The sequence below is a fragment of the Festucalex cinctus genome, chromosome 1, assembly GCF_051991245.1.
Source record: "Festucalex cinctus isolate MCC-2025b chromosome 1, RoL_Fcin_1.0, whole genome shotgun sequence".
Lineage (NCBI taxonomy): Eukaryota > Metazoa > Chordata > Actinopteri > Syngnathiformes > Syngnathidae > Festucalex > Festucalex cinctus.
The window spans coordinates 16,564,666-16,576,629 of record NC_135411.1 but is presented as its reverse complement, the minus strand read 5'-3'; the positions used below and the strand labels follow the sequence as shown (position 1 = coordinate 16,576,629).

The following is an 11,964-nucleotide window of genomic DNA, read 5'->3' as shown; positions in this document are numbered from 1 at the left end:
TTTATTTCTGGCAAGTATATTTTTTTTAAGTATTAAAATACGATGTTTTTAATTCTCTTTTGACAAGGGTTGTAATACATGATTTGGCCTGTAGGGGTCCCCAACGAGCGCTCCCGAGCAGCAAGTGTTGCTAGCGTGAAGCTAACGCTAGCAATCATAACAACCGGCCCTCTAAAATTCGGGGCTTGGTCACTGGGTTGTTCCGCTGGCTAATTATTAGCTGGCTCAAACAGGACGACCATGCAGAAATATGAAAAACTCGAAAAAATCGGCGAGGGTAAGGTTTTTTTTGTTTTTTGTTTTTTTTTATATTATTTTTTTCCTCGCCCTTCTGTCTCGCTAACGTGGATTTGCTGTTGTAGCCTACCATCTATGTAGCTTATAGGTTAGCTGACGTTAGCTTCGTTTTTTTACGTCGTTGCTTGCTCTCGTTCCCGATTTTGTGATGGGGAGGTCAATGTAAACGTGACCATAAATAATATAGTCTACATGTGTCGGTGGACGTCTTGTTAAGTTCGGGAGAGCTGATTTAACCAGCTAGAAAGTTGATAGTGCAGCACTGCCATTCAATCTGAGAAAAATGTTTTGTCGTTTTTTTAATCCAAATTATTTCCACAGGTACATACGGGACTGTATTCAAGGCTAAAAACAGAGAAACCCACGAAATCGTGGCCCTGAAACGAGTCCGTTTGGACGATGACGACGAGGTGTGTGTTTGAATTAAAACGTATTGACGCATACTTGGCGCTTACACGGCGATGTTAACCACTTTCCACCCACTACAGGGCGTGCCAAGCTCTGCCCTGAGAGAAATCTGCCTGCTGAAGGAGCTCAAACATAAAAACATAGTCAGGTCAGTCCATTTAGAATATTTATATACTTAGCATGAGTGAAATTGAGAATCATAATTGTGTGAATGTTGAAGAGCCTCATTAAAATTACCGGGGGTATTTTTAATCATCACCTCGCATTCACCGTTTGTCGATCAAGTCAAAACATTCCTACTTTTTGGGAAAGTGTACCGTACAGATTTTTAATGAGAACATTATCAAAGTAACCCGAAATTCATTAGTTTTTTTCCCAGCCATTTCCCAACTAAAATTCTATTAAATTGAGAAATTTGACAAATTCACCTATTCTCACTAATTCAAACTGTTCTGTCAAGGGTTTGCACGGATACCACGTTTTATTTATTTATTTATTATTATTATTGTTATTATTATTGTTATTATTATTGTTATTATTATTATTATTTATATGACTAAGTATAAGTAGTACAGGTACTTAGATTGTGCTTAATAATTATTAGCACCCATGGTAAGGTGTGTTAATGGCCTTAAAGTCTTTTTTTTTTTTTTTTTATTGCAGTAGCATATTCTCATACGTAAAATAAGCGAAGTGCGCATTAAGTTTGCGCATGCGAGAGGGAAAAAACGAGGCTACCAACTACTCTATCAATTTGAATGGCGGAGATTAGAGTGGTGACAATCTTTGCCTAACCGATAAAGCTTTCAAGTCAACTTCCCCGATATCAGTAAACCACATGCTATGCATGTTAATAAAAAAAAAACAAATAAAAAATTACAACAAAAAAAAAAACAGCAACTTTCCAGCCATTGAAAGGTTTCTATCAGAGCCGATTCCATCGGATCCAATTAATTTTCAATGACAGTTTGGTAGTTTCGCCTACCCACAATGCATCACGCTGCTACTCATAATGCACCTCGAATTCGAGATGCGCACTTCACTTATTGTAGAAATGGTTCACCAGACACAAAACCAAGCTTCTCTCATGGCCATCTAAGTCCCCAGACCTCAACCCCATTGAAAACCTATAGAGTAAGCAAAAGAGGAGAGTGCAGAGGAGAAAGGGAGGAGGGCAAATTTTCAGTTCTTCAGCAGGTTCAAATTCAAACTGAAAAGAAAAAAATGCCAAATGCCATTTTTATTTTTATTTATTTTTTTAGAATTCCACATTTACTTTACTATGAGGATTGTGAATTATTTTAACTTGTTAGTAAAAAAAAATATGTTTTGAAGAATTCCACATTTTTCATGAGAAAATTCCCGAACCAGTGGATACATTTAACCAATTCACAATTCCTCACCTCAACCAAGTCAAAACCTCAAAACAAATTGACATTATACTATAATCCAACTTCTTAGGTTTTCCGAAAAGTCACAGTTTCCTACTTTTACCTCTATCCAAAGCTTACCATGTAACTGTTGTGAATAAAAAGGTTTTAATGAAATTGTGATTGTCGGTTTTTATTTTTTGGCAAATATATCTTTGAAAGTATTAAAATACGATGTCTTTAATCTTTTGACAAGGGTTGTAATGCATGATTTGGTCTGTAGGCGGCCGAATAAGCTCTGCTGTAGGACTCTGGAGCAGCAAGTGTTGCTAACTTGCTAGCAGAAAAACTCAAAAAAGCTCTACAGCAAGAACATTCCACACAAATTGTAATTTGTAGTTTTAATTGATAAATCTGTCCTTTGCAGGCTACATGACGTGTTGCACAGTGACAAGAAGCTAACATTGGTCTTTGAATATTGTGATCAGGTGAGACAAAGTCACGTGTGACCGTTTGTAGACACTTGAGCTAATATATACCTTTTTTTCACTGCATAGGATTTGAAGAAGTACTTTGACAGTTGCAATGGAGATTTAGATCCTGAAACAGTGAAGGTGAAAAATCACATTTTTTGATGGATTTACATTGCATGACCAAGTGCCAAATTCCGACATCATACCTGTACACAATTTTTGGTATAATTGTCCAATTGCATGTACATTAGAAGAAACATGACTGATATGACAGTGTTTACATTGACAGAACACTTAAAACGCATATCCCAATTTTACACGAGTTCAAATTTGTGTTACTTGAAGCCATTCGGCATGAATCAGCAGCAGTGAATCTGTCAATGCCTTTCTTCTTCTTTCCAGTCGTTCATGTTCCAGCTGTTGAAAGGACTGGCTTTCTGTCACAGTCGCAATGTTCTTCACAGAGATCTTAAACCGCAGAATCTCCTCATCAACAGAGTGAGTGAACCACAGAAATATAATGTGATACATAAGTTTCATTCATATTTGTCTTTACAGAATGGCGAGTTGAAGCTGGCTGACTTTGGGCTTGCTCGAGCATTTGGCATTCCCGTGAGGTGTTACTCAGCTGAGGTAAGCTGAAAATACAGCGGCCTAATCGCTAACTAGCTTCACGTGGAACGTGCAACCCTTGAAATCGTTCAAAGATGTTAATGTGCACATGTCTGTATAGGTACATACTGTACAGGACAAACAAACCTTACAGACCAATGGACACTGCAATTAATTCTGTTCTCACAGAATTATTCACGGTTTCCTTCATAAATTTGACCAGCAAGAGGCGCTTCGTGCATTTTTATCTGGTAAAGATGTTCCCATTAACGACCCCCACCACCACCATTTTCATCCGTTGCCTTGATTGGTTCAAACAAACGTGCAAAGATGCCGCATCGCCCAATCAGCTCAAAGTATTGTACAGCAAGTCCCGCCTTTCCCGAACGGGTCTGCCGAGTGAATTACCAGAATGATAATGTGAAGAACTCCCTCGAGTGAATCACAATTATCAATCTGGCTGGCAAGGTTAATTGCATCGTATTGTGTAAAAATGGAATTCAACGTATTGTGAGGTAAAATGATTCAGATAATGGATAATGGGTGGATGGATGATGTTTTAGGGTGATGGTGGATGATTCTATAATTTATGTACTGTATATAAAGCATATACTGTAATTTTTAACATTTTTATTATTTTATTTTTAAAAGATAATTTGATAAAATGTAATGTTGAAACAATGCGATTGGCTGGCAACCAGTTCATGGTGTTCCCCGCCTACTGCCCGAAGCCAGCTGGGATAGGCTCCCTTTGAAATTGTATGAAATTAATGGAAACATTTTTTTATTGTCCTAATTTCTAGTTCCGGATCATAAAACGGTATCGGCCTCCGTTGCGAAATAAGCCTGATACTGATACCTGGTATCGGTACTCACCCATCCCCAATTTATTTAAATAAAAAGCTTTATGATATTTGTAATAAACACAAATAAATAAATAAATTAATAAATATATATACATTTTTTAATTCATCTTCTTTGTGGGATCTGCATCAAAATTATATACATCACTGTAATTTGCATTTCTACTTGAGGGATTATAATTATTATAATTGAACAATAAAAAATGCATAAAATATTGATATTGTTTAAAAATAATTTTACTGTTTTTATAAAATGTTCAGCTACTTTATTAATAATAATTTGTGAAAAGTATACCAATTTTTTTAGTGTTTTAATTTAGTGTTTTAAAAATGTATTTTTATCAATTCAAAAGACAAATATAAATATAATTAGAATATCTTAATAACTAAATATATTTTTAAAAGATTTAATTTTGCAACGGATTTTGTTCACTTTTTTGAAATATCAATTCTGTAATATTTTTGCATATGCATGGTTTATGTAATGATGATAAGAATAATATATTGATTATACTACTCTATTGTAATAATAATAATAATACATCTTTCTTTGACAGGAACAATGTCAAAGTCAAACAAGATTGCAGTTGATGTGATGCATGTACATTCGAGTTTATAACTAATGTTAATTCTCAACTCCAGTCCTCAGTTAGGGTCTTCCACAACAAAGGCCAAACCACACAATTCAATAACCAATAATCCAATATTGCATTTACAGTATATGACGTCAGACCTTCAATCAGTCTTCATTCAGTCATGTAATTATTTTATACTGGTATACAGTATAATGCTATCAATCAGTAACAGTTATTTACAGCCCAAAAGGAGTTTATTTGGGGTGAGGCGTTCATTCAAGTGGCTGAGGCGTTTATGGAGACATGTTGTCTCTGAGTGGCTACTATTTGAGCTGAGTGCCTGCTGTTATTTATGGCCTCCTGTCAGTCCTGATGCGCTGCTGCTGTTTTGTTGCCATGGGCAACCATGAAGAAAGGCAGGTGGCAGTATAGTGCAGTAGTGGTTGGCGCGTCTGCCTCATAGTTGTCCACTGTTCACATTTTGTCTCTTGCTTTCCTGCGTGGTGCTTGCATGTACAAAAGGCACAACAAAACCCCCACACCAAAAAAACCCCAAAATGACATAATAAAGTGTCATGTTCCTCTTTGATGTACTTACATTTACAGTTCTGCCGAATTGAAACACTTTGTGCCACTTTGAGCGGCCGTTGCAAATGGAAGCTTTTTGTGACCTTGCGATTGAATTTCTTTGCACTTGACTGCACTCACTCTCAGTAAAATGTCAAACGCTCGACACACCACCGCAGGCAGTTGAATGAAAAGACGAGTGGGAGGAGCACCAGTCGATGTGATGCTGAGTGCATAAGAGTGGCCATTCCACTCACAATTTGCACGGTTGATCACATTGTGTGTGATGTGTGCTCGTGTCCAGGTGGTGACGTTGTGGTACCGACCCCCAGATGTGCTGTTTGGTGCTAAACTTTACTCTACCTCCATCGACATGTGGTCTGCTGGCTGCATATTTGCAGGTATAATTAGAGGTGTAGGCACACTCACTTAATGGACCATCACAGTGTAAACATCTGTAGAAATCCGTAATTTTGTAAAATGTTATTAAAATGGAACTGCACTGAATTATAGTGAGATTTTTTTTTCTATAATATTTTGTAGCTTACTAAGGTTAGCAGTATCATAAATAACAAGTGCAACAATTATTGTTTAGTGTATTATCATTTCTAAAGACATAATATTGAATACAAAGAGTTTGATTTGTCTGACGTTTTTTTTATTTATTTATTTATTTTTATTCAGAGCTGGCTAACGCTGGAAGGCCTTTATTTCCCGGGAATGACGTGGACGACCAGTTGAAGAGAATCTTCAGATATCTTTTCCTAAATGTGTAATACAGTATGGATCGGCATGTAACGATATCCAAATGTCACGATATGATAAAAAGCAGTGACATAAAAATTAGACTTGGCCATGTCACGTTACGTCATTGGTGCTCCGATTGGCTTAGTGGTGCAAAGTATTATGGTTACCCTCTTAAAATAATTGCCCAAGTCATTCTTTTGCAAAAAAAATGTTTTGTTCTTTTATTATTAGTTTTTATTTATTTATTTATTTATTTGCTAAATCATTTAATGATGCAAATGGTTAAATTATTTCTGTTTCCTGAAAAAATGACGATTTATTTTAAAAAGCATTGATATGTATTTCACAATGCTGTGTTCGGCTGAAGCGTGCATGAAGCGGGGTGGGGGGGACGATGTTTATTGACAGATGTTGAAAAATATTTGCCGGTATGACTGATTTAGGGGATTGATAACCTTTGCAGTGGCCAAAACATTCCTAATGAAAATTAAACTGTACTAACAAACTAGCCACCAGAGGGTGCTAGAACTGCACAAATGGACTACTGTACAACCTTGTCTTTTTTTATAGCAAATGTGTTGCTTTTAATATGGTGACATGACGGCTACAATATTGTGGCAATTTTAATATAATGATATCACAATATTGCCAATGTTGTTACATCCCCAATGGATGGCACTTTATGATGGCTTTAACTGCATGTCCAAATGCCCAATTCTGATTTACTGTTACTTTTTTGTCTTATTTCAAGTAACACATCTCTGATATAACACTGATGGAACATTTGAAATAAAGAACTGCACATGTCAACAGCAGGAGGTGAAAACACAAGTAAACACAAACACATAAGTAATGCAAATATTAAACATTACCTGGCTTGAATATGGATGAGCCTAACCACATTACTCTTCCGACTGCTGTCTACAATTATTTTGCTTATTTAATGATGGACATACCTCTAATGTAGGTCGTAATTGTCTTGTCTAGAAATGTAGATTTTGTCACCAGTTGGAAAAAAAAAAAAGTCTAAATAGTAGGGGTGTGAATTGCCTAGTACCTGACGATTCGATTCGTATCACGATTCACAGGTCACAATTCGATTCGATACCGATTAATCCCGATACGAATTTATAACTCGATTGTTGCGATTTTTTTTCATTCAAATTTAGAAAATACTAATCAGTAAGCTTGTAGAGTGTAAGATTTATATGAAAATGTATTATTTATTTATCTGAAATTTCAGTCTTATAGAGGTTGTAATCTGTTTCATGTTTGAACAGCATTAAAATAAAATATTAAGGCTTAATGTTCCGTTCATATAACATTCTTCCATGCTCAAGGTGTGAATCCTAACCCGAAGTCAGACGTTTTGTTGAATATTTTTCCATTAAAAATGGAAGTTTAAAAATCGATTCACACACACAAAAATAAATAAAAAAATAAAAAAGGCAATGATGATAAGACGTTGAATTGGTAAGACTACCGAATGAACAATTCTGAGCTCTTTAAAAAAAAACAAAAAAAAAAAAACGATTTTTTTTTAATTGAATCGATTCGAGAATCGCGCGATGTAGTATCGCGATATATCGCCGAATCGATTTTTTTTAACACCCCTACTAAATAGTGTTGAAATTTGTAGCTTTTGTTGTGTTTTCTTTAACCACCTGACACGTTGTTGGGCACGCCGACGGAAGAGCAGTGGCAGACCATGACCAAGCTCCCAGATTACAAGGTAACACATGAATACAGTGTCGTGTATGTTGTGTGGTCACACTGCTGAAGACGTCCTTCCTGTCATTGCAGCCATATCCTTTGTATCCAGCCACCACCTCATTGGTCAACGTGGTGCCCAAACTCAGTAGCACGGGGAGGGACTTACTCCAGGTACGGTACGATACACAACGGGCCCGATGCACATTTTTTTATTGGCCTGGCGCATATTCAATTTGATAACTTAATTATTTTTCATGTACAATTAATACCTTTAAAAAGTCATTTTTCTACTTGCTGTCGACTGATGATGACATCACCTGTGCTGATGAAGCCTGTAATGGCCAATCATGACGATCAATCCTGTTTTCTGGGTTTGGTCAGCAAATTGAGCTATGATTGGTCGTTATCTACTACCTCAGCACAGGTGATGTCCTCATCAGTCGACAGCAAGCAGAAAAAATACTTTGTAAAGGTATTAATTGTTCATGAAAAATATAGAAGTTACCACATTAATTATAGACAAAATATGAACTTTTTACTGCTGAAAATGGCTCAGGATTTAAAAAAATTTAAAGTGATACTTAACTCACTGAGCCATTTTCAGCAGTAAAAAGTTCATATTTTGTCTAGAAAGAATTTGATAATTTCATTATTTTTCTTGTGCAATTAATGCCTTTAAAAATTAATTTGAAGATGACATCACCTGTACTGAGGAAGTACCGGTAGGCAACGGCCAATCACGGCTCAGTTTGCTGACCAAACCCAAAAAACAGGTAAGCCATGATTGGTCGGTACCTACTTCCTCAGCACAGGTGATGTCATCATCAGTCGACAGCAAGTGGAAAAAATTGTTTTTAAAGGTAATGATTGTACATGAAAAATAACGAAGTTATCAAATTCATTCTGGACAAAATCTGAACTTTTTACTGCTGAAAATGGCTCAATGAGTCATTTATCCCTTTATTAAATTGTAACTAATTTGGAAGTCTGGCATCACATTATTTTTAAATTGACTTTTACAATGTATCGCCCCCCCCCCCCCCCCCCCTTTTTTTTTTTTTTTATTATTTTTTTTTAAATAAATAATAATGAATACAATAGCTCCTCTGTCACTTAACACCAAGATGAGATTTAGGCTTTTTTTGTTTTGTTTGTTTAAATAAATAAATATCTTGAACTTTTCAGCATAGTGTGACCATTTTGAATTAATTTTAGCATCTTTCATAAACACAAAGTGAAGTATGCCATTTTTGTCCATCTCCGACTCCATGTTAACAACCTCAAGTGGACCATTTTGCTGTCGTCCCACACAGAACCTTTTGAAATGTAACCCGGTCCAGAGGATCTCGGCAGAAGAAGCCTTGCAGCATCCTTACTTCGCCGACTTCTGCCCGCCCTAAATCCTTGGTCGCCTGCCTGCTCGTCGTCAGCCGCCAATCAATCCGGTCCTCCCGTCACGCTCGCAGCTCATTAGAAGCGGCTCCTTGCAGACTAATCCCTCTGGAAGCAACAGCTTCGACAGCTGCTCTTTTCTACCACACTGTACCCGACCGCACTCATTTCCCTTGGTAGATGACTATACCTGTGCAAAACAAATTGGGTAATCTACATACTTTATTACTTTATTATTATTACTGTGAGGTTTTTTTTTTACTTCCAGTTCATCTTCTAAAAGGAATAAGAAGGAACAACACAAACACCACAAATAGTCATGTCATTTCTAGTAAAATTGGACAAAAATAGACATTTTAGCCAGCTAGCAGGTCACTTGTTGCCAGGCAGATTTGGTAAACTCATGTTCACCAAGTCTCCATGGCAACTTGGGGCAGAGAATTGCACTGCCCCACGCAGTGGAAAAGTACAGGAAGAGTTGACAAAGTCAACACCACCAATTAGAAATATAAACAAAATATTCGAACCTATTTTATTATTATTTTCCTCATATAGTGGCCAGGTGCTTTTCTTTACTCAACTATAGAGAGTACCAGATTTTTTTAATTTTTTATTTTTTTTTTCTCTTAAACTAATTTATGTCACAGGCCAAATTATAGTTAGTTTCCCGACTGTGAAACCATGGAAGTGTTTACTCTCTTAATACATATTCACAGCAACTGGTGGATAGCTAATTTTGAAATTAGATGTTAAGGACACTCATTTTGCATATGACATTTAAAATTTTTGGTGTAGATTTTAGCAAGAAACATGGAAATTGGCGCACAAGATTCTCTTCCGTGGGCCATATACAAATATTGTCATTTTGAGCATTAATTTTCAGGGGGAAAAAATATTTTAATTATTGTATTATTTTTTTAAATAATCTCTAATAATAGTGAAATCTATATTATAAAGCCCAAATTCTCTGCACATTATCCGAAATGCTTCACACAACAAAAGTCTATTAGAGCAGAAGCCACTATTTGAGGAAATATAATATAATATGTCACCTTATGAGTCCAAAAACTCCAATATGACCAAACGAGTCAAGTGGGTACATTATTGTCTTAAAAAAGCAGCTTTACACTTTGGCGGTTGCATTTGTCTTATAAAAAAAAGAAAAAAGTTTCACACTTCTGTGGAACCAAAATGTACACAAAACCACACATGGAGGAAGTTAGGAACATCATGCTGCTCGTTATTCATTCAATTTCTGCATTGATGGAGCTGTAAATATCTGCTTTATAAAAGTTTGATGAGGTGTGTGCAGCTGACGAAATGCAGTGCAAAAGGACGAGTTTTTGTAGCATAACGTGGTCCCACTGGGAGGATGTTGCCAACAATCTCCCATTTTTGTCTGCGCTGGACATGAGCCGACTAACGCTGCAGATTTCAGGCGATTATACATTCACAATTGTCACCAATTCATGACTGATAGATACTTTTAGACGTATTAAAAATACTGTTGGACTGCTCATGTCGATTTCCCTGGGCAGCTATTTTTGTCTCGTGACATTCAAATGAGCTCCAGCTTAACCAAAAAAATATTTAGAATTTGACAAAAACACTACAAATAATTGTATATAAAACTATATTTGACTTTTTTTTTTCTTTTCTTTTTTTTGCAGTCAAGCAATAAAAACAAATCCGCGGTCCTGTCCAGCCATCTTTTTTTCACGATTGTATGAGCACAACATTAATAGCATGAAAAGCTAATTTATGATTTTGTATGTGGCCCCCATTTTATAGTTCTTTGCACACTTTTTTTTTTTTTTTTTTAACAGGCCCTTTTTGACATGATCACTTTTGTTGTAAGCGTTTTGAACACTGATATAATTGACATGACTGCAGCTGGTTTTCCATAAACGGGCCAATGTAATTGTCGTAGTGTCACAGTGGACCATTGTTTTCTTGTTTCCATCTATATATACTTTTGTCTTTTTGTGGCTATGTCAGGGTTGGGCAAGTCTGCGGCCTTCACTAAATTGATGGAAAATTGTTATGCAGTAATTAAACAAATGTTTAGTATTACTGAAAATTGTGAATTAAGTGTATTAGGCCCTTTTTTTTGTTTTTATAACAGTTACACAGAAGTTTTATCTATTTTCAAATTGGGTGTCATACCAGATCAGATGCCCTGGCGGACACAAAAAAGGCCTGAGTCATACTTTACCCACCCCTGATCTATGACACGCTTTCAAGTTTAAAAAAAAAAAAAAAGACACATTCAAATGTTTTTTATGATGTTCTTGCACCATTAACCTTTTCGTTTATTTTTAAAAAGATGCTTCCTAATATCGTTCATTTTGATTGTTGTGGCAAAAGCCTACAAAGCTGAGATGTATGCGGTGCAGCTATCAGTTTGTTTTGTTATTGATGCAGAAATATGGTTGCATGTATTTATTAATGCTGGAATGTGAAGCTTTGGTTTCATACTACTGTGCTCTGTAGCATTTAGCAGGCTCTGTACAATTGAACACGTGCAAGTGGATGAAGTTATAAAAGCCACATAAGTTTGTTTTTTTTTCTGTGAATTTTCACCTGTAGAGTTCTTTGATACAGCTTGTGGGTTTTCATTTCAAAATGAAGAGTACATTTTTTTTTTTTTTTTTGCTAAGTTGCTTTTGTTAATAGAAGCCAATAAGATTGAGTATTCAGTAAAGTGGACATAAATGAGCTTCCTTGTGTTTTGTTTTTTTTCTTCCTTCCCTTTATAATTATCAGGTTGATGTTCTAGAATGTGACCCGCTACATACAGCATCCCTTTTGCTCTTTATTAAGGGTTCAATATTTTTGTGGCTTCGTCTTCCGGGTGGATCATTTTAACGATTGTTTCTCGATCCTGTCAATACAACACATTGTAAAGAACATTTATGGGTTAACATTGTAGCAGTTGACATTCAAG

General features: G+C 36.0%; 1 protein-coding gene across 1 annotated transcript; it reads left to right on the top strand.

Moving 5' to 3' along the window:
- The first annotated feature begins 110 nt into the window (after nt 1-110).
- Nucleotides 111-11,736, top strand: cdk5 (cyclin dependent kinase 5). Its single transcript, XM_077519656.1, has 12 exons — nt 111-277; nt 619-707; nt 786-853; nt 2,503-2,563; nt 2,633-2,689; nt 2,951-3,046; nt 3,107-3,181; nt 5,470-5,566; nt 5,850-5,919; nt 7,584-7,644; nt 7,716-7,796; nt 8,939-11,736. Exons 1-12 carry the CDS (start codon nt 241-243, stop codon nt 9,023-9,025), a joined length of 879 nt encoding a protein of 292 aa, XP_077375782.1. The 5' UTR covers nt 111-240; the 3' UTR covers nt 9,026-11,736.
- Nucleotides 11,737-11,964: the final 228 nt, after the last annotated feature.

What these genes read in the sequence shown, in the direction of transcription:
- cdk5 (XM_077519656.1), top strand. Translation starts at nt 241, where the DNA reads ATGCAGAAATATGAAAAACTCGAAAAAATCGGCGAGG. An exon ending in ACTCGAAAAAATCGGCGAGG is followed by an intron (nt 278 to 618) that starts GTAAGGTTTTTT and finishes TTATTTCCACAG; the next exon opens with GTACATACGGGACTGTATTC. An exon ending in AAACATAAAAACATAGTCAG is followed by an intron (nt 854 to 2,502) that starts GTCAGTCCATTT and finishes TGTCCTTTGCAG; the next exon opens with GCTACATGACGTGTTGCACA.